The sequence below is a fragment of the Stegostoma tigrinum genome, chromosome 17 (genome assembly GCF_030684315.1).
Source record: "Stegostoma tigrinum isolate sSteTig4 chromosome 17, sSteTig4.hap1, whole genome shotgun sequence".
Classification (NCBI taxonomy): Eukaryota; Metazoa; Chordata; class Chondrichthyes; order Orectolobiformes; family Stegostomatidae; genus Stegostoma; species Stegostoma tigrinum.
The window spans coordinates 4431232-4454480 of NC_081370.1; the positions used below are offsets into that span (position 1 = coordinate 4431232).

At 43.1% G+C, this 23249-nt stretch overlaps 1 protein-coding gene across 3 annotated transcripts in view; it reads left to right on the forward strand.

Annotated features, from left to right (window-relative positions):
* Positions 1–23249, forward strand: part of trpm5 (transient receptor potential cation channel, subfamily M, member 5) — a 106968-nt gene that overhangs the window by 28028 nt on the left and 55691 nt on the right. For all 3 annotated transcript variants that reach the window (XM_048545069.2, XM_048545068.1, XM_048545070.1), the window contains 8 exons: positions 301–463; positions 1476–1656; positions 7101–7267; positions 8756–8927; positions 10076–10140; positions 13557–13742; positions 18837–18939; positions 19068–19186. In XM_048545069.2, coding sequence (XP_048401026.1) covers positions 301–463; positions 1476–1656; positions 7101–7267; positions 8756–8927; positions 10076–10140; positions 13557–13742; positions 18837–18939; positions 19068–19186 — 1156 coding nt within the window. The remainder of the gene's footprint in view (positions 1–300; positions 464–1475; positions 1657–7100; positions 7268–8755; positions 8928–10075; positions 10141–13556; positions 13743–18836; positions 18940–19067; positions 19187–23249) is intronic.

Sequence of the window (23249 nt, forward strand, 5' to 3'; positions counted from 1 at the left end):
AACTAACTGGAAAAGCTTTTGATTTGGACATTCATAAACAGGATGTTGATAGCTCTCTGTGTGTCAGATGATCAAAGCCAAAAGCTTTCACTGTTCCAGGCTAATAAAAAGACAAGCACTTGCCCAGATCTGTCTCACTTGGGTCCAAATGAGTGCTGGTATGGAGCGTGACCCCAGCCCTGCCTCATGAAAGCAATAATCCCGATGTCAAATAAATGATAAAATGAAGCAAAGTAAAGGATAGACTTGGCAGGGTTCTGAAAAAATTCAGCAATTTGTGTTATATGTTCTAACTTTTAGTGGAAAGAGGACTTTCCAGTGTGTACAGTCCAGAGGGGAACAAGCAGAGGTGATAGGAGAGGAACTAACAAGAGGGCAAAAATACAACGGTCGCAATGTTAAAGAACCCATTTGCAATGTTGGAGAAGTTGAGTTTTTCGGATTTGGCAAGAAACATGGCAAGGTAAAAATCTTTTGAGAATAACAATCAACCTGTAATGTTAACTTTGTTTCTCTCTTCAGATGGTGTCAGACCTGCTGTGTGTTTCCTACTTTCTGTGCTTTGTATTGTATTTCACATTTCTAGCACCTGCAACAAGAACATAAGAACTAGGAGCAGGAGAAGGCCGTCTGGCCTTTCGAGCCTGTTCCACCATTCAATAAGATCATGGCTGATCTTTTCGTGACCTCAGATCCTCTTACCCGTGCTCTCGCCGTATCCTTTAATTCCTTTATTGTTCAAGAAAATATCTACCTTAGCTTTAAAAACGTTTACTGAAGTAGTGTCAACTACTTCACTGGGCAAGGAATTCCATAGATTAACAAACCCCTGAGTAAAGAAGCTCAATTTGTTTTGCAATTTTTGCTCAGGTACTTTGCTTCTGTAGAAATCTTCTGCTTTATTTAAATCCTCACTTCACTGTTGCATAAGGTATGAGACGCTAACAAGGGAATGTTTTTGATGCACTGTTGCCATATTCTGCTTGACAATGAGGTCTGAATTTGACTGTCTTAGGAGAATTATATTGTTAGTCATAACTGGCCTCACATTTATTGATGCTGATTAATTTTATTGATATATGAAAACGTTGTCAAACTGATATAATTTACTGAACTGGTTTCTCTGATCTTTTACAATCTTCCAAATTAAAGACAGATATCTCTGATATTCCAATTCTGATCCTCAGTTTTCATTGTTTCACATTTAGTGGTTGTGCTTTCTGTATAAGCTTTGAAATTTTCTCCTTAAACCCTTCTGCCTCTCTATCTTTAACTCCTTTCCAAAGTAAAATTCCGACAGCCTAATCTTTGTCCTCGTATTGGTCATGTCCCAGCATCTGCTTAGTTGGCTCAATGTCTGTCTTTGTCTGACAGTATAACATCCCAGATACGCACAGAGTTAGAGAAGCTATATAAATGTAAGTTTGAAGTTGCTAATTTGTTTTCAATTTGCTTTGGCACTTCTTCTAATGTAGTTTGTACGAGTATCCTGTCACACTCCCCCAGCTGCTATATTTGACTTGCTCACTGGAGACTGGAATTTGCCAGCCCCAAACTTAGTTGTCTCGATTGTTGGAGGAGAAGAAAATGTTCTGATGAAACCGTGGCTTCGGGATACCATCAGAAAAGGCCTGGTGAAAGCTGCTCAAAGCACAGGTAAATACCGTCTCACATACCTAAAATATGTACTGAGAACTTTCTTATTAAATATGTCAAGGCTAATGAATGCCAGATCTCATTCTGGTAGGACAAATGGAGTGTGTTATTTTGAAGGATACCTGGGAAATAGGGATCATAATATAATTAGATTTAAAGTAGGTATGGAGTGGATCAATGGGGAATAAAGGTGACTGGAAGGCAGACAATTTCAATGATGTGGGAAGTGCAAGAGGGAAATAAAAAAACTGTGGCTAAGAACATTGTAAAGGAGTGATGCTGGGTTTTTTGAGACAAAGGTAGTGGTGGTTTTCATTTGAGGTGAAGTACAAAGATGGTGAGGTGAGAGCCCGTAGAATTTCACAACATCAAGAAGACTTGTGGTGGCAGGGAAGGTGGAAGATGTCCTACCTGCTCAGAGGTCTTTTAAAGCCCTTGAGGAACTAAGAATGGTATATTTCTCCACTAGTGACATTTTGCCAGTTTGCAGGAGGGTTTTTCACCATGTGGGCGAGCCATCAAGTAAAACCTGGAGGCCTCCTTCCCTGCTTGTGAAATGGAAGGAGATTGCCTAACTGGGCATTTGGTAGGCTACAAGGGGGCTCCCTTGGAGACCTTCATGGACTTAATGCAATAACAAGACACTGACCTGTTTAGAAAAACAGAAATCCTTTATTACTAAGCAAGTACAAGCTGTGGAGAATCACTGTACTCTACCCGGCACAGAGTGCAGAGTCTCGTAAGTAATTCTCCCCGAGCAGCGGACAGTCCCTGCTTTTTATACTTTACTAAGTACATGATACATAAAACAATTTGTCATCTCACAATGACATGATACATGAAACAATTACTACAACAGACAAAGACAGGATTCAAAACAATTATTACATCAAGAGCATAAAAGACTAGGATAAAGTATCGATCATTTGAGAAGTGACTGCTAATGGCAGGAGGCGATTTCAAGTTGTTAACGAGACAGGTTGTAATTTCAAGTTGCCGATGTGCCTGGCTGGAACAAAGTCAGTGCCCTGGCCCCTTTGCCAGAGACAGAAGTTACATACTTCAGAAGTCTCACACCTTTACAAATGTTCCTCACTTAACCTTATTTGAGACAGTTTCCACATACCCCTGTGCAAGAAGATAAAGATTTGCACAGTTTAACTCGAACTCTATTCAGACAGGAAGCTTAAAGCAGTGTCTGCATGCTGATGTGTAAGAAGATAAGGAGTTACAAAGTTTTACACCTGATTTCTAGTTGGGCAGAAAGTTTGAAGGCAGTGTCTGCGTACCTATGTGTAGGTAGATAAAGGACATTAATTTATAGAAGTATAGAAATCAATGGGATGTAATCCCAATAACATCTCACCTGGTGGCAAAAAGTCCCTGTGCAGAACCACTGTGCTCATTGACAACTCCCACCCTTCACCAAAGCCTGCCTGACTGCCGTTGGACCAAGATGAGTGTGTTGGGGTTGCTGGGGCCAACGTCCATGCGGCTTCTCCAGCCTGGATGCAGTGCTGGCAGTGACCACTGCATCTAGTGGTGCTGTTGGGACTGACGGGCTGCTCGTCCTGTGTTGTCCAGTAGGCCTTGGTGGCAAAATATTAACCCTTTAAAGAAGTGGGAAACCCAATGCCAGGCAGTGAATTGACTGATAGCCACAGAATCTGATCAAGGCTCCTTGAAAAGACTGAGGAGATTATTCCACCAGTATTTCAGTCCACTGTTGGGGATCACCGCTAGCCTGATGATAATTAGCCCAATTTAGGCACAAACTATCCATATTTCAAAAAAGAGGAAATGTTACAACATCTGATGCCAGGTCACCTTGGATTACAAAGACACTGCAGGTTAAGAATGAACTATAAAATAGAGGCTTATGAAAAATATCAGTTATAGAATTTTTAAAGAAAGGTAAGAAAAATGGGAGTTAGAAAAGAGCAAAATGGAAATGAAATGTCTGAAGCACATGGGTAGAATATGAGGTGGGATTTGTAGCTAGTGGAAAGTGGGGGCCAAAAATCTTGAAGGGATGGAGGGTTCATAAAGTGTGCATTCACAAGTCTTTGAAGGTAAGCGAGCAAGTTGAAAAGGCTGTTAGGAAACCGTAAGGGACTACATGGACTTGAAAGGAGGAACATTGAATATAAAGGTCACGCTGGCGTGTGAAAATGTGGTTTGTTCTTAGTTGGTTCACAGTTCCTTGAAAGTGGAGTTGCGCATGGATAGAATACTGAAGAAGACATTTGGTATGCTTGACTTTATTGGGCAGTGCATTGAGTATAGGGGTTGTGAGGCCATGTTGCGGCTATACAGGACATTGGTTAGACCACTTTTGGAATACTGCATGCAATTCTGGACTCGCTGCTACAGGAAGAATGTTGTGAAGCTTGAAAAGGTTCAGAAAAGATCTACAAGGATGTTGCCAGTGTTGGAGGGTTTGAGCTGTAGGGAGAGACTGACTAGCTGGGGCTATTTTCCCTGGAGGATTGGAAGCTGGAGGGTGACCTTTTAGAGGTTTACAAAATCATGAGGGGCATGGATAGAGTAAATAGACAAGGTCTTTTCCCCAGGATGTGGGAGCACAAAACCAGAGGGCAAAGGTTCAAGGTGAGAGGGGTAAGAGTTAAAGGGACCAAAGTGGCAACTTTTTCACGCAGAGGGTGGTGTGTGTATGGAATGAGCTGCCAGAGGAAGTGGTGGAGACTGATACAATTACAACATTTAAAAGTTATCTGGATGGGTTTATGAATAGTGAGGTTCAAAGGGAAATGGGCCAAATACTGGCAAATGTACTTAGTTTATTTAGGATACTGGTCAACATGGATGAGTTGAACTGAAGGATCCGTTTCTATGCTGTGCATCTGAGTCTATAACTCTATGAAATGTTGTTTACATTGATAGGCACCACACCTTAGAAAGGATATCATGAGCTGGGAGAAAATACAAGGAGTTCACCAAGATGCGACAGCTCAGCCAGTTTGGAGAAGTCAGGTTTTTTTGCTTAGACCAGAAAACAAATAAGGGGGAACTATTCAAAATTATGAGAGCTCTGTTAAACAAAATGCAAAGAAATACTTTCTCTGGCAAGTGGGCCACAGCCAGAGATCATTCATTCAAAATAAGAGAGAAAAGCTAGAAGGAAAGTGTGAGAAATTTCTTAACTTAAAGGGCGGTTGATAATGTGACGTGTGATGGAATCAGACAGTAACGTCAACAAAAAAAAACCATTTGGACATGTACTTGATGAAGCTTAATTATAAAGAAAGAAGAATTAAATTGTGCAGCATTGACAATGAGATGAGACAGGTATGATGGTCTAAATAGCCTTTTTCTTGACTTTGAATGTTAGATTTTGTGCTTCTATCATCTCCTTGCTGGGAACCATGTACAGTCAAAAGCAGAAAGCGAGCGTCAAAATATGAGAAAAGACAGTTTTCTTTTCATAACCTTTAGGTCAGAATTTAAGACTCTGATTTTCCAGATAACCAAAGGCTGAAGATACCCTGATGGATGTGGGACCCAGGGAATACCCTGATACGTTGACTCTGCGGTAAATGCCCAGGAAGTTTCTATTCCAGTGGGCACCCACCTGATGCCCCATGAAAATGTTGCCAATTCTGAATTAGAATAGGAGATGTCAGTGTGCTGGGAAAATTAACTTTTTAATTGTATCGCAGGAAAGGTTTGAGAGATTTATAGCTACTCTACATAGAGATAACTGCACGAGTCTCTTGCAGGATCGTCCTGCTATTGTCCCATACCCAAACCAACTGATAAATGAACAGTCCCATTGTATTCTTTGTCAGCCATGTGGCAACAGGAATTTAACAAAGTTATTAGCCTATCAACTATGAGTGAGTGTGAACTGGCCGACAGCAAGTTCAAAGCAGCGAGCCCTCATGGCCCGGACCATTGCGAGCAGCCAGCCCTGCAGCAGCACGTGGACCGCAAGCCCAGGAGCAGCACGTGGGGAAGCAGCCCCGGAGCATCGCACAGGCAGTGAGCCACAGCGCAAGCAGTAGCAGGCGGGAGAAGGCAGCCCGATAAATGCCGGAGCAAGCAGGCCGAGTTGGTGATGGAAGGGCCGAGGTTGTCCCTGGAGCGACGGATGGGCCCAGGGACACACGCGGCAACATGGCGAAGGCTGGGCAGTCCAGAGCGGGACATTCCTGGTGGCACAGTGTGGGCCGGGAATTTCTGGACCAAGACTCGAGTGGCAGCATGCTGCAGCAGCAGAAAAGGAAAGTTTGGACTCTCTTTAAGTTATTTTTTTTAACTACTTTTATTCTAAGTTAATGTGAATAGCACTTCTGCACATTGGTGTACACACTTTTCACTGTATCTCTGTTGATTACATGGGACAATAAAGGATATTCAATAAGGTAATGGCTCTGAAAGGACATATTTTGGAGACTTAATGAGGCTCCATCCAATCTGATGACATCATACGATTATGGGTAGGGAAAAGAGGAATCTAACTTGAGATCCTGATGGGGACTGATGTGTTGTCACTGCCTCCATATTTATCCAGTTGGATAATAATTTGTTTTGTGTAACCTGTACCCATTGCTTTCATGCAACAGGTTACATCTTGTTCAGTCAAGCACTTCCTCTTGTTAATACTCACTAATTGTTTATCCTGTCTGACTTTGGTAAGCTCTTGTTGCAGTTCTGTAAGGTTTCGTTGACAGTCTGATCTTCGTGTGTGTTACAGCACTGTCTAACCTGATAAAAGTTTTCTTTTGAAAGTGTCGATAAAAGCACCAATGGCAACACTTGAGATTTCAGTGTGGAGGTGGATGAACACAGCTGGCCAAGCAGAATCTTAGGAGCACAAAAGCTGACGTTTCGGGCCTAGAAGGGTCTGGGCCCGAAACGTCAGCTATTGTGCTCCTAAGATGCTGCTTGGCCTGCTGTGTTCATCCAGCTCCCCACTTTGTTATCTCGGATTCTCCAACATCTGCAGTTCCCATTATCACTGATACAATGGCAACACTTGAGCCCAGTTCTGCAGCACATCCAAAATTGCCAACTGGCAGCCACCTTAACCATGCAGTTTGGCACCCTACCACCTCATCCAACGTTACACGCTTGCTTTCTCTCTGTAGCCTATCGAAAAGCCTTTGGGACTTTTAAACTGTGTCTGCTTACTTTGTCATGGCAGCTGTGCTGTAAAATGTGGCTTCTCCCAGTGGCTCACCCTCTTTGTGCTGCCCGTGTGCTTTGTTATTGCTGCATCTGTTTGGGTGGATCAGAATTTAGGCCCAAAAAAGTCTTAGAAAGTTAAGAAAGTCATGTTTTGCTTTGAAAACAGGGATTACAACCGAGGTCAGAAGATTTGGATGAGAAAGGTGACGTATTAGGTATGATAGTGAAATTGAAAGTTGATTTCTTTTTTGCTTATAACTGAAAAATCACTCTATGGTCAAATTTACATACAGGAGCGTGGATTATTACAAGTGGTTTGCGAGCTGGAATCACCAAACACATTGGGGAGGCAGTCCGTGATCATGCGCTGGCCAACACATGCTCTAAGATCAAAGTCTTTGCGATAGGAATATCACCATGGAGAATTATTTCTGACTGTGAAGCCTTAGCCAGTGTTAAGGTAAACCATTCAAACAAGTTGTAACACCTTTCCTTTATTCATACCTCTCCAGCTTTCAGGGAGATGGGTCTCGTTCTGAACAATTTGTGATGTATTTTCATTCTACATTGGGGTGGAGGAAGGAGGGGAGATGTGGCAGAAGGCCTGATAAACAAGTTGGAGACTGTACATGCTGGGTCTCAAATCTCATTGGAATTGAGGGCTGCTTTGTTCTGTGAGGGGGCGGCAGAAACGCAAACACAGTGCTCTCCAGCAGAGGGGTACCAACCAGGCTGGGAGTTTGCCTTGGGTCGAACTCGTACCTGCCAGTAGGCTTGGAAGCAGAGAAGATGAGGGGTGTTATGACATGTTGACTGGGCAAAGTAGGGCTCACCATGTCGTTCAAGCGTTGAGCTCAACTTGGATGATGAAGAAGGAATTGGTTTTGTTTACAGAACTTCAATGAGGAGGTAGCTAGGCCTGGGCATACTGGACCTGCCATTGGGCCTCTCCTGTTTACGTTAAACTTTACCCCTCCTCCAAGGATCCACAGGACACAAAATTCTGCTTTCCCCCATTGGTGCGTTTGCATGAGAGCAAGGTCTGCAAAACTCCCCAGATGCATTTTCGTACCTTCCGCACCCCCCCCCCCCCAACGCCACTTCTGGCCTGCCCTGAAATTGCATTGCCTGTTATTTGACAGAGGGTAGGGGCACAGGAAAGACTTGTGAGGCCTAGGGTGCTCTGTTTTCCCTGTCACCGTACAAAGGCCTCTTCCTATGTCCTCAAAGATTTGAAGTTGGCAGGGTGAGTTAGTGGTGGGGGTGTAGCCTGACATGACAGGCTCCTTTGGTGTGCATTTAGAAGGAGTTTCCACATCTCCAACTTCTCCTTCGAGGTCAACCTCCCACTGGCTTTTCCATCAAGCCCCCAGCTTTTGCCTACCCCATCTTCTGTGTTTCACCTCTCTTTGCCCTCACAAGAGTCTCCCCTTGGAGTCCAGAACTGCTTGCAGTTCCAATTCTGGACATGGTTACCAGTGGCAGTGCTGAGCGTTTTTGATTACCAGACTTTTGGATTGGCCAACAGCTGTCTGAGGCTGGACTTTTGCCTGAGGGAGCGGTGGAAAGTCAGCTTCCAGCCAGTTATCTCTCTGTGAAGCATTAAGTGGCAGCTGGAATCACTGGGGATGCGCTCCCGCTGACCATTCAGATGAAGGAGTGGGAAACTCTACCATCTGAAAAATCCTGCTGCTGGAACTTTTTCCATCTTCCTGAGAGGGCAGATGTTTCATCGGACGGTTCTGGACTCCCTTTAATACTGAACTCAACTGTCAACCCCAGTGAACTCAAGTGATTGGAGTTTGATTTGAACTCACAATATCCTAACTTGGATTTATGCAGTCCTCCCACCGGCAGCAAATCTATCTGCATCAAGTGAGAAAATGTTATCACTCTCGAATTGGTCCATCTGATTTTCTATGACTTTTTTTGTCAAATCTTTACTTAGAAACATTGCCCAGCAATATACCAGGTTGAGGAGACAACCCAAGGTCCTCTTTACTCCTTGGATAACAACCATTCCCATTTCATACTGGTGGATGATGCCACTCCCAGTGGGACCACGACATTGTGGCTCAAACTACTGAAGCATATTTCTGAACAGCGAACAGGATACGCAGGTAAGTACAATAAAGACTCTGCTCAGAGAAGCAATATCTGAGGGGAGTGAATGGCAATCTCCATTGTCAGAATCGAGGGGACGTGGTGAATGGAAATCCAGAACATAGAACAATACAGAACAGTACAGGCCCTTCGGCCCATGATGTTGTGCTGACCTATTATCCCACTAAGATCAAACTACCCTGCATACCCGATATTTTACTGTCCTCTATGTACCTATCCAAGAGGTGCTTAAAAGTCTCTAAAGTATCTGACTCCAATACCATTGCTGAGAGCACATTCCACATGCCCACCACACTCTGTGTGAAGAACCTACCTCTGACATCTCCCCATACCTTCCTCCAATCACCTTAAAATTATGCCCCCTCATAATAATCATTTCTGCCCTGGGGAAAATGTCTCCGGCTACCCACTCTATCTGTGCCTGTCATCATCTTATATACGTCTATCAAGTCACCTCTCATCCTTCTTCGCTCCAATGAAAAAAGCCCTCATTCCTTCAACCTTTCCGCATAAGACCCGCCCTCCAGACCAGGCAGCATCCTGGTAAATCTCCTCTGCACCCTCTCTGAAGCTTCCACATCCTTCCTATAATGAGGCGACCAGAACTGAACACAATATTCCAAGTGTGGCCTAACCAGGGTTTTATAGAGCTGCAGCATAACCTCGCGGCTCTTAAACTCAAGTCCCCTGCCGTTGTCGGAATTGAGGAGTGGTGAATGGGAATCTCCATTGACTGAATTGGGGGGGGGCACAGAGGTGAATGGGAATTTCTATTGTCACCAGTTTCATCTCTCTGCGTGAACTCATTGTACGTGGAACATCATGTCCTTTTAACTCCACTCGCGACCTCCACAAAAGAGTTGTTGTTAATTTTACCTATTTTATCCTAGCTGTGCATGCCTTTTGTTGGATAATCATTGTTTCAGTACTACTCCAGCCCTTCCCTCAGCTCTCTCTCTAGTGCACTGATGATGATGTTAGTCTCCTTAGTATTGGATGGAACGGCATACTTACCTTACTTAAAAAGACAGTAATTAATCCTTTGAGTCATTTGGTTAATCTATTAGAAATGCTTTCCATCCTAATGAAAGCAGCACCGAGACTCATACCGTGTGTGTTAAACTGTGCTTCTGTCTTTTTGCAGGGACTGGCAGTATTGAAATTCCTGTGCTCTGTGTTCTTGTCCATGGTCATCCAGAACTATTGCAGGTAACACACCTCTTGCTTGATTTAGCTGATGAATGGAGTAGTGGTTTTGTAGAACACGTGCATTTCCACCCTAGTACTGAAGGAACAGTTCTCCTTACATTCTGCACTCCACTCAATTTAAGTCACTGATCTAGCCATGATATCATTTGGAAACAATGCCATAAGTTCACAGTTCATTTCATCTACACTGCTACGCTACTGGTCTTTGTGACAAGAATTCATAACTGATCTTCAGGTGGTTTGTTAAGAAGGTGTCTTAGATTATCTAAATTGGCAGAAAAGACACATGACCCAGTACAGGTAAGAACAGTTTCCCGAACCCAGATTGAGCTATCTGATTGAGGAGCAAGGGATGCTGTTCTTTATGGTTGATGGCAGCTATCTCCTCTGGCTTTTTTGATAAACAGATGCTGATCTCTACAGCTGGAATGGTAAATTATTCAATTGTCTTCGGCTGCCGAACGATGGCATGGATTACTTTGGAAAGTTCTTCTCTGTTCTAAGTCCTCTTGAACTAACCAAGCTATTGGGCCAGAATCAGGATAAGAATATATATAGTGCAGACATAAAGAAATAGGATCAGGAGTAGCCCATCGAGTCTGCTCTGCCTTTTATGAGAAATGGTTGACCTACTTCAGAACTGAAGAACAATCCTATTGGACTTGAGGTTAACTCTGTTTCTCTCTCTACAGACCTGTTGAGTTACTTCAGAATTTTTTTGCTTCAGATTTCTAGCACCTGCAGTCGTTCGCCTTCATTCAAGCTAACCCGGGTGCCCTAGTCAACATTAAAAACTCAATATCCACAAATAGCATATCTGCTTAAACTGCATACAAATTGACTATTGTGATTCCTAGATTGCAAGTGACTACACTTCAAAAAGTACTTTGGCTGTAAAGTGCTTTGAAACATTTAATTGCCTTTATTGCCCTCTTTAATGCCTTTTGTTGGCGCTTAGCGGGCATTTTAAACACCAATCAACTGTAAAAGTGGCTCCATGTAAGCATTCATAGTGCAAGCCTCAACTCATTCACCAGGATGCTGTTTTGCAACAAATCTGGATGAACAGATACTGCTGACACCACCATGTGCCCGTTGCTGCCCCTCCCTCGCTGTTCTGAACATGGCATCCCCTGCTCGCTACTCCTCTCTCCAACTGCCCTGCCTTCTTGCCCAGGGGGTGAGAGTCAGGAGGGGCTCTTTCTGAGAGCTCCTATGAGTCACCAGGTTTGCAATTGATTTTCGGCGATACCAGGCTGCCACGCTAGGTAAATGCGGCGATGACATTGGCACTGCGGCCTGGGAATGCAACCCTGCAGCAAACCCGCCTCTGTCAGTGGCTTGTGCCGAAGGAGGTTATCATTGAGCGTCCCTGTGCTTGTGAGGGAGAAATCACATTGTCTTCCTGTTCCTGATACCTAACCAACGAGTCAATGTCATGGCGCTAATTTGACCTTTTTTAGACTGTCCTTTGCAACCTTACCTTTTAGAGTAAAGGACCAAACTTTTCTGTCCCTCTCCATGCTGAAACCCCAATCCCTCCTGACACTCTCAAGTACATGGTCTAATTGATTCTTGAACAATTTAAAGTGTATACCTCCATTCCGTAACCCATTCTCTAAAGACTTGTTCACCACCTGTAAGTCAGGAGTACGATGGAATATTCTTCACTTGGCTGGAAGGGTGCAGCTTGGACAACAGCCAAAAAATTCAACACCATTCAGGGCAAAGCATCCTGCTTGATCAGAAGGTCATCCACTGCCTTAACTCCCTCTGGTGGAAGCAGTGTGCGCCATCTACAAAAATGCTTCCAAAGCTATTTTCTGTTGTGAATCTGTTTTGGTGCCTGACATTAGCTATTCCCCCAGACCTGTGAGATTGAGGGTGGGTGTGGTGAGAGACCTGTGGGAGTGGGGAGGGAGGCTCTTTCGTTTGCATCATTTGTAGAATTTTAAATTCAAGGATAACCTTTATCAGCACAGCATCCGGACCTAGGATTAAGGCCGCCGCCGTGCCCCCCCCCCCCCCCCCCCCCCGCATCTTTAACAAAAGTCTCTGGTATGGCACAGTTGCTCAGTGCTTAGCAGGGACCTGGGCTCAATTCCACCCTTGGGCACCTGCCTGTGTGGAGTTTGCACATTCTCCCTTTGTCTGCGTGAGTTTTGTCCAAGTGCTCTGGTTTCCTCCCACAGTCCAAAGATGTGCAGTGTAGGTGGATTGGCCATGATAAATTGTCCATAGTGTCCAGGGATATTTAGGTTGGGTGGCTTCAACGTGGGGAAGCGCTGAGGTAGGGGAATGAGTCAGTGTGGGATACTCTCCAGAGGGATAGTATAGACTTGTTGGGCTGAATGGCCTGTTTGGATTCTATGATCTCTGATGATCTAAAGGGGCCACACAATGTTTGGCTATTAGTGAGACCACAGTTGGAATACTATGGATAGTTTTGGGCCTCCAGAGGCCGTAATCTGTATAAGACAGAAATGATGAGGAATTTCTTCTGTTGGTTGTGAATTTGTGGAATTCTTTACTGCAGCGGGCTGCTGAGACTTGGTCACTTAGGTATATTTTTATAGCTGGGATAGTTAGATTTTTAATCATTAAGGAGAGCAAGAGTTATGCAGAAAAGGAAGGAAAGTGGAGTTGAAGATTATTGCGTAAGCCATGATCTTATTGCATGGTTGAGCAGACTTGATGGACTGAGTGGCTTATTTCTGCTCCTTTTTTGCTCTCCTGATCAGTCCTCTGCAGCAACAATCTCTGCCTTTGAGCTTGCAACCGCAAAACTTACCATAGTTTCAGAAGCCCTACCAAAGCTTCTTCAACAGCACTTCCCAAATGTGTAGTCTGTACTGCCTGAAAGGACAAGGGCAACAGGGGCACAGAAATTCCAACGCCCGCAAGATCCCATTCAAGTTGCTCGCCATCTGATTTGGAATATATCACCAGTACTTTACTGTCGCGGGGTCAAAATCCCGTAACGTACATCCAACAGCACCGTGAGAGGTTGCATTGCACACAGACCATAGCGGTTCAAGAAGGAAGGATGACTGACACCTTCTCAGTGCTAATTACTGATGGGCAGTAAACACCAGTGACGCCCCATGAGTAGTTGAGGTAACACAGGCATTGTTCTAGTGAGCAGATGGCCCTTTCATGAAAGTAGGGTTGGAGTGAGGGAACTGAAGAAAATTGACAAAGAGAACTGATTAATGGAATATAATCTTGCTGCAGGACTGAGTCTGCAAAATGATATAGCAGTGTATTCTGTCATGTTTTATCTATGTGCCTGGAAAGTGGGTAATTGCTGCATGTCTCTAGCTGTGGAACTGTAGTTAAAATGAATATTCTATGATTGCTGTTGCTAAATCAAAAGGTACCAAGTCTTGATAAGTGAGCTTCAACTTGTTTTATAGAAAGTGTACCAAGGGATGGAAAATTCTGTTCCGTGGCTAGTTCTGGCGGGATCTGGAGGCATTGCTGATGTTATTGCCTCATTGATGCATGGGCCTTTGGTTCCAGACACTGTACAAGAACAACTTCAGGAAAAGTTCCCCAGAGAAACCTTTTCGAAGGAGAATATTCTCAAATGGACCGAACTGGTAAGATTAGTCCGTGCATTGAACAAGTACTGAGCCAGACTTGAGATCTTATTTCAATCAAGAAAAACACAATGCTTGAGAAAGTCAGCAGGAGTCATATCAGACTCAAAACCGTAACTCTGAATCTTTTTCTGCACATGTAGCCAGACCTGCTGAGTTTCTTCAGCATTCTATGTTTCAGATTTCCAGTATCTGCACTTGATTTTATTGACATTTTATTTGTCTGTTTTATGACTGTTCGTGATGACTTTGTGTAGACCAGATCAGACTTCCTCAAAATTATTTTTTAAAAAGTAGCCTAGACCCTAACTTTTTTTTTCTTATTTTTAAGGTTAATGTAAAGGGCCGTGTTCCAGATGCAATGTGACTGGTCAAACCACAAGATGTTAAGCAAAGCACAATTTATTTAAACATTATAGTTAAAATATAAAGAGGAATTTAGAACAATTTAACTGTATTGGAAAACAACAGACTAATAGACAATGTAACTATTACCAATTGACTGTGCCAATATAGTAACATCCCATAAACAGACTCTTTCGCAAAAAAGCAAATTCAGAAACATAGAGATAACAAGTTGTGAAGCTGGACGAACACAGCAGACCAAGCAGCATCAGAGAAGCCTTCCTGCTCCTCTGATGTTGCTTGGCCTGCTGTATTCATCCAACTCTACACCTTGTTATCTCAGATTCACCAGCATCTGCAGCTCCTACTATTTCAGAAAAATAGATCTGTCTCACAGGTAGTGTAGCAGCCTAGGAGGAGAACTCCCTGCTTAATCGAGAGAGGGAAAAATAACTTCCACTTCTTCAAGCCCACAAATGCAACTTATCAAAGCTAAACCTAAAAACTAACAAAAGGACTTTGGAAATCCTGGTCTATGAGAGCTGGTCACACCAAACCAGGCTGCTTCTAAGGGTCTAGGCCTGAAACGTCAGCTTTTGTGCTCCTGAGATGCTGCTTGGGCTGCTGTGTTCATCCAGCTTCACACTTTATTATCTTGGATTCTCCAGCATCTGCAGTTCCCATTATCACTGCTTCTATTATTCCAGTGTTTTAAAAAAAAACCAAGGTCCCACAAGCTCTTTATGTTACTGGCGTGCCAAGTGGACAGCCCAGCACTTTTCACTAAAATTAAAAAAAAGGACAAAATAATCTCTTAAAGCCATAGCATCATTACTAAGTATGCTCAGAAAGAGGAGTAGGACATTTCATCTCTCAAATCTGCTCTGTCATTCAGTTAAATTATGGCTGATGTACACCTTAATTCTGTATTTTAAGTTTCTTACTTGATATCATTTGATATTCTTCCTTAACAAAAGTCTATATTTTAGTTTTGGAAGTTTTATCAATATTAGCTTTTTTTTGAGGCAGGGTGGTGGGGTGCAGTGGGTGAGAAATTTTCAGACTTCCATGACTGTGTTTGTGGGAAATTGTTCTTTCTGATTTCCGCCCTGAATGACCTAGTGCTAACTTCATGATTAGCAGTGACACACTGAGGCCCTCCAAGGGGAGATAATTGTTCACTCAAGCCTCTGTCGGTGGCAGGGATTGGAGTGGATTGCAGAAAGTGGCACAAGATTACATCCACCAAGACCAGAAATGTTCTCTGTGCTCCAAGTGTCATTTAACCAGGGCTCTATACAAGTTTAACTTAACTTCTCTGCTTTCCAAATTTTCTCTCTGGCAGTGAATCCCAGAACAGGAATTGTTTGTATTGTATTATGGTCCTCATAACTTTGCCACTACCTTTAGTGATTTTTGTATCGATATCACCAGATTTCTTGATTCTTCTATCTGCTCATTTTCAAGAAGTAGCTGACCCTCTTGTTCTTCCCACTAAACCGCACTATCTCATTCTTATCTATACCGAAACTAATTTGCTTACTGTTTGTCTGATCTGTGAGTTGTTAATGGTTTTGTGTGTAGAATGTTAGCCCAAGCATCAAATTTTACTTCAAATTACACAACTGGAACATTTTGTTATTTGAAAGACATTATTTCACACAGTTTGACTAAATTTTTTCAAACACTAATTTCCATGCATTGAACTCGGCAGCAAAATATGATGAGATTTACAAAGATTTCATTGTAAGTAAATAGTTTTGTACAAACATCATTCTCTGTCCCCTTGACAAACCCTCAGTCCTTATATACAAAATCTATTAAGCATCTCTTGCTATCAATCAACTCTGGAGCTGTTAGATTGAGCCCTAAAGGGACCAACATTTCCATGCTGGGATAGTAGGAACTGCAGATGCTGGAGAATCTGAGATAACAAGGTGTAGAGCTGGATGAGCACAGCAGGCCAAGCAGCATCAGAGGAGCAGGAAAGCTTGACATTTCGGGTCAGGACCCTTCTTCAGAAAAATGCTTGACACTTCGGATCGGGACCCTTCTTCAGAATTTCTATGCCCCTGATTAACATCATCTTCACACTTTGAGGTTCTTTTTCTGTTTCTCAAATCCAAACTGTAAACATAAGTGGTAAACAACAGTGACTGTTGCAAAAAACTTTGTGGGATGTCACTGTCCACCTCTTTCTTCTTAAATTCCTTTTTCTTTTTCTTAAATTCCAGTTTTTCCCTTACATTTTTCTCTGCCATGATGTCTCATTACTGGTTAGTTTTCTCTCACTTTTTGAATGAGATAAATTTGCCTGCACGACTGCATTTATGGTTGTTTTAAATGGTTTCCCACTGTTATTTTACTTTTATGTTTCAGTAAATTTATGCCTGTTCACTTTTCTTACTTCCTTCATCAACTCCTTAAAGCCAACCTTCTCTATAATAATCACTTTGGTCTGTGTCATTCTCACTTATTATCTTAAACTACATCATGTTGTGATTGCCACTGTCCAGATGTTCCCCTACATTTATTACTTTAATCTGGCTCATGTCAGAATTTAAAACTCAGTTTTTCATTTCCTAATATTTGCTTCTTTCACTTGGGTGATACAGTAACTCAGTGGTTAGCACTGGTGCCTCATAGCAACAGGGACCACGGTTGGTGACTTGTCTGTGTGGAATTTGCATTTTCTCCTGGTGTCTGCATGGGTTCCCTCCAGATGCTCCAGTTTCCTCCCACAGTCCAAAGTCCAATGCAGGTTAGGGTGGATTGACTGTGCTAAATTGCCGGTAGTGTCTAGGGGTGTGTAGGTGAGCTGGAATAGCCATGGGAAATGCAAGGTTACAGGGATAGATTAAAGGGGTGGGTCTGGCTGGGATGCTCTTCAGCGTTTCGGTGAGAATTCAATGGGCAGAATAGCCTGCTTCCACACTGTAAGAATTCTGTGATTCATCGCCATTGTTTTACGGCATTATTATTTTTTTGGAACACTTTTATGAATGTACATGAGTGCTTTTGGTTACTGTAATCTTTTGTAGATATAAAGGGAGTTACTGGATAAACAAAGTAGTTAATTAGATGAATGAATAGCTTCAACTTATTGGGAATAGACTATTGTTTGTTCTGTGAATAGAAGGACTATGATTCTTGTGGAACAATGCTTCAATCCTTCACGATAAACTAATAATAACAAAAAAAAATGGTATGGAAGGTATTACAACCCAGAAATAACAAGCCAAACTGAATCAGCCCGACTATTGCTGGATTTGCAACTTGGTGAAATTAAAATACTCAATGACCCTCCAAAATTGTGCAGTTGTTCCTAACCGGACTTCATGAATAACAGATCTTGAACACCAAGCTTATAACTTAACAATTTATTATTAAAAGTTAGCAGGACAAAGCTAAACAACAAGGTAATCTAATTAATATGTATTACTTGAACCCTACTCTTCTTTGAGCATCACCCTCACTCTCTCACAGACAGACAAACACAGTTAAGAATTGTAATTCGTCAATTTAATTAAATAGTTTCAAATGTTGGATGTCTTGCCTTCAGGCAATGGGTTATTCACAGCCAGAATTATCTGATTTCAAAGTCATCAGTGAATGCAAACTGATTCAGTGGACTTCCAGAAGAATTTACTTAGTGCTTACAGCTGGAATTCTTTTCTCAGAACAGTCAACAATGTTTTTAACTGGATAGGAAACTAGAGAGGGTTTTTAAAAAAGCAACAACCAATGCTGAAGCTTCCAAAACCAGTCAGAACTGGGTTTCTGTTTTTTTTTTCCCTTCTGTTTCAAGTGATATTCTCCATGGTTTCCTGGTTAACATTGGTCCTCCCCTGATTAACCAACTTAATATGTAGCCTGCTTCCAGCCCTGGGCATGACAAGCTCAGTGTTGAGTTATTCACAGTGTTCTTTAGATTGACAGTTGCATTATCCTCACCAATGGCAAACATCTGCCTTCATTTTATTCTATTTTAAAACATGCTGCTGTATACATTTCAGCCATCAACTTCACCCCATAGTTCCACCAAAAACAAAATGAGATTTTTGTTTTGAAAAGATAGTGAAAGTGTCCACACCGTTTAGTGTTTAAGTTGGTGGATAAATGGCCCAATGTCTTGGGATGAGCAACAAATGCTGGACTTGCCAGTAACGGACTCATCCCATTTTTTTTTAAGAAAAAGGTAATAGAAACAAATGTAAATTATGAATCATCACGTTTGGAGGAACCCTACTGTCATTACCTTGGCTAGTTCATGTGCAACTTTAGATGAACAACTAAAAGCGACTTCTAACTTTTCTCTGAAATTGTACGTAAGACTGCTTAGTTCAAGGGTAAATAGGGATGGGTAATGAATACTCGCTTTGCCTGTGACACACTCATTCATGACTAAATGTGTGATTCTCTTAGGCCAATTTCTATAGAAACTGAAATAATTTTATTCACCAGCAAAGCTTTTTGTTTTACATTGTGCAGAACCATATCTGCAGCTCGTGACCTCCAAACTCTTTGATATCCATTTCTCTTCAAAAATTATTCTACTGAAATCAAAAATCATTAATTCAGTAATAAGGCTTGCTCATGAGACAAACTGCTGAACAGTAATGAGTCTCAGCCACGTCTAATGTCAGATGATTAAAACTTGACTTGCATGATTTAAATATCTCGGGTAACTTAATTTAAGGTATATTTCTGAGAAAGCAAATACAATATAAACTTCTGGATTCTTTTAAGATTCAAAACATAATGGCCAAGGACCATATCTTAACAGTACACAACTCAGAGCAGGAGAGTTCTGAGGACTTGGACACGATTATGCTGAAAGCCCTTGTCAAAGGTAGGGAGACTTCTGTTATTTATACATCGACCACATTCTGGTGTCAATATTAGAAAGTAATGCTAAATATTAGGTTAAGTGTAGATATCATGCATATTTTAAAATGAATATTTGTCCCTCCTCTGTAGCATGTAAAAGTCAGACTCAAGAAGCCCAGGAGTATCTGGATGAACTAAAACTTGCTGTAGCCTGGAACAGAGTGGATATTGCCAAGAGCGAGATTTTCAATGGTGATGTGGAGTGGAAGGTAGGACACGTAATTTATTTCAATGGGCGTCTCATCAAAGTGAAAGAGGAAGTGTGTGAGATTTTCCTGCATGTCTTAGTAACTGGGTGCGTTCATTATCTGTGGAACTGCATTCTTTGGCAAACTAAGCATGCTGATGGCAAGCTTATACCCAGTTGCAGTTTTCATTTGGATGTAAACCATTGGCAGTGAATCAGAAGTTTCACAGATAAAAGCTTTTCACAGTGTGGAAACAGGCCTTATAGCCCAATAAGTCCACACTGACCCTCAGAGCATTCCACCCAGACCCATTCCTCGAGAACCCACCTAATATACACGTCCATGCACACTATGGGCAATTAGCATGGCCAAACCAACTAGCCTGTACATCTTTGGACTGTGGCAGGAAAGGAGCACCCAGAGGACACCCACATGGGGAGAACATGCAAACTCCACACGGACAGTCACCCGAGGGTGGAATTGATCCCAGGTGCTGTGAGGCAGCAGTGCTAACCGCTGAGCCACCGTGCCACCCCGTTCATTCAAGAATGGAAAAGATAAGCTGAAACTGTAAAAATAAATGAAATCAACACTAGAGTTATCTGAACGGCAAAAACAGAGCGACTTGTTGTGATGCTAGTGACATGTGTGAGCAATAAAACAAATTCTTCCTTTTAAATTTGCTTTTGTCAAGTACCGTATTAAGGAAGGAAAAAGGAAAATTGCATTATTATAGCATCGTTCACAACGTCAGGAGGTCCCAAAAAGGCTTTACATCTAGAGAAATACTTTTGAATGTATTGTCACTGTTAAGATACTTTCTGCATCCCAGACTCAATTGGCTGAATGGCCTGCTTCTACACTGTGGGGATTCTAAAATTCTCTGAATTTGGAGAAACATATTGTGTTCAGTTATTCACCTCATGTTAAAGGTCTTCACTGCTTAAGTCAACACAGATCCCACTCTGTTGAAAGAATACTATGAATATTCAATGAACACAAAAAATATTCAAGCTAATTCAGGACGCACAGTGGTAATGTCCTTATATCTGGACCAGAAGGCCAGGATTAAGTCCCACCTTCTCCAGATCTGTGTAAAAACATTTCTGAACAAGTTGATATTCCTGTTCAATTCACCTCAGCTCAAAGCTAATTCAGTCCCTCCATAACTTGAATACATTAATTGGAATTTCTAGCCCTCCCTAACTTAGTGAGTTGCATTAATTGACCCACATTTACATAGCCCCATTGCTTCATTGTTTTGTAAATTATGGTTCAGTCATGATGTGTGACTTTGTGCGTATCTTGGAAATCAAAGTGTTCACAGTTGGCAATTAATTTTAGCTTTAATCAGCCTCAATATTCCCCTGCATGGCCAAAGCGCGTTCAACTCACCTCTAGAGAGATCAACACAAATTCCAGGTGCACATTGCGATGCATAACTGAGGCAGAGCTGCATGGCCAGAAATGTGTCCTTTAGATGGGACGTTCAGTGTCTACACAAAATTGAAATACTGCAAACACTAGAATTCAGAAACATATACACAATGCTAGAAGTACTCAACAGGCTGGGCAGCATTTGTTTAAAGAGAAACAGTGTTGATAGTTAAGGTGCAGAAACATTTCCACAGATGCTGTATTGACCTGTTCAATATTTCCAGCATTTTCTGTTTCTAATTGACACATTAAACCCATTCTCTCAGATAGATGTCAATGATTTATGGTGTTATTTTTAAGGAAAATGTAAGATTATGGGAAGCTACAGTCATGGTTGACTATCACCTGACTTCAAATATCAGCCTCCTTGGTATCTTTTGTTAACAGAAGTCTCTTAATCTTAGATACAAGATCATGGTCGATCAAGCATCAACTGCCATTTGCAATAGAAAGTTTCATTCATTTACCATCCTTTGGGTAGATAATACACGGGTGCAGTGATACCCATTGAGAAAGTCATGAAGAGGTTTCCTTGGCAAAGAGGCATCCATTTAATGGTTAATTGGCCATTAATAGAGGAGGTAGGATTTCAGAAGCCAGCAGCTCTCCAGTAACAGAGAGATGTGGCCAGTGCTGGTATTACACTTCATGCTCAAGGAGGTCGGTTACAGAGTCATAGTTATATAGCACAGAAACAGACCCTTCAGTCCAACTCATCCGTGCCAAGCAGATATCCTAATTTGACATGGATAACAAAAATGTGGAGCTGGATGAACACAGTAGGCCAAGCAGCATCTCAGGAGCACAAAAGCTGACGTTTCGGGCCTAGACCCTTCATCAGAGAGGGGGATGGGGTGAGGGTTCTGGAATAAATAGAGAGGGGGAGGTGGACCGAAGATGGAGAGAAAAGAAGATAGGTGGAGAGGAGAGTATAGGTGAGGAGGTAGGGAGGGGATAGGTCAGTCCAGGGAGGACAGACAGGTCAAGGAGGCGGGATGAGGTGGTAGGTAGGAAATGGAGGTGCGGCTTGAGGTGGGAGGAAGGGATTGGTGAGAGGAGGAACAGGTTAGGGAAGTGGAGACAGGCTGGGCTGGTTTTGGGATGCAGTGGGGGGAGGGTAAGAACTGGGCTGATTTTGGGATGCAGTGGGGGAAGGGGAGATTCTGAAGCTGGTGAAGTCCACATTGATACCATTGGGCTGCAGGGTTCCCAAGCGGAATATGAGTTACTGTTCATGCAACCTTCGGGTGGCTCCATTGTGGCACTGCAGGAGGCCCATGATGGACATGTCGTCTGAGGAATGGGAGGTGGAATTAAAATGGCTTGTGACTGGGAGGTGCAGTTGTTTGTTGCGAACCGAGCGGAGGTGTTCTGCAAAGCGGTCCCCAAGCGTCTGCTTGGTTTCCCCGATGTAGAGGAAGCCACACCGGGTACAATGGATACAATATACCATATTGGCAGATGTGCAGTGAACATCTGCTTGATGTGGAAAGTCATCTTGGGGCCTGGGATGGGGGTGAGGGAGGAGGTGTGGGAGCAAGTGTAGCACTTCCTGCGGTTGCAGGGGAAGGTGCCGGGTGTGGTGGGGTCGGAGGGGAGTGTGGAGCGGACAAGGGAGTCGCGGAGGCAGTGGTCTCTCCAGAAGGCAGACAAGGGTGGGGATGGAAAAATAGCTTGGGCGGTGGGGTCGGATTGTAGATGGCGGAAGTGTCGGAGGATGATGCGTTGTATCCGGAGGTTGGTGGGGTGGTATGTGAGAACGAGGGAGATCCTCTGGGGGCGGTTGTGGCGGGGGCGGGGTGTGAGGGATGTGTTGCAGGAAATGCAGGAGACGCAGTCAAAGGCGTTCTCGACCACTGCGGGGGGGAAAGTTGCGGTCCTTGAAGAACGGGGACATCTGGGATATGCGGGAGTGGAATGCTACATCCTGGGAGCAGAGGCAGAGGAATTGGGAATAGGGGATGGAATTTTTGCACAAGGGTAGGTGGGAGGAGGTGTATTCTAGGTAGCTGTGGGAGTCAGTGGGCTTGAAGTCATCCTAATTTGACCTAATGCTCAGTCACGACTTTGTAAGTGATTGGATGTTGCTGATGAGTTAGTGGAGAGTGGCAGGGTTTGTGAAGCCATGAGAGAGGCCAGCTTGCAAAGCATGGCACTTGGGGAGAGGGTGGGGGGGGGGGGGGGGGGGGGGCGCAGTCTCCAATGTGCTGTAAGGTCCTGCACAGGGAAACATGATCAGTTGGGAACTTTATGTGGGCCTTTCCCCATCACATGCTAATCTCAGCAGCAGAGGAGTGAGGCTCTTAAATGAGCTTTTATTCTGCCTTAGAGCCTCAATTAACCGACTGGGTGGTGAGTTACTGAATTCCATCTCCCCATTGGTTAAATTGCAGGCCACGTGGGAATCGGATTGCAGTTGGGAGTGAAGTCAAGTCTGGACAATACTGAACCAGGATAACACATTTCCATTGTTAGAGCCAAAAGGGAACCAGTTGTGGTTTCTTATTGTTGGATTTCATGTGCTCTCCCACCCTCAAACCTGACACTGGGGCAAGTGTACAATCCTGCTGGAAAACACAAAGTGCGGGAGATCACAGCGAGTCAGGTAGCATCCAAAGAGAGAGCAAGCTAACATTTCAAGTCAAGC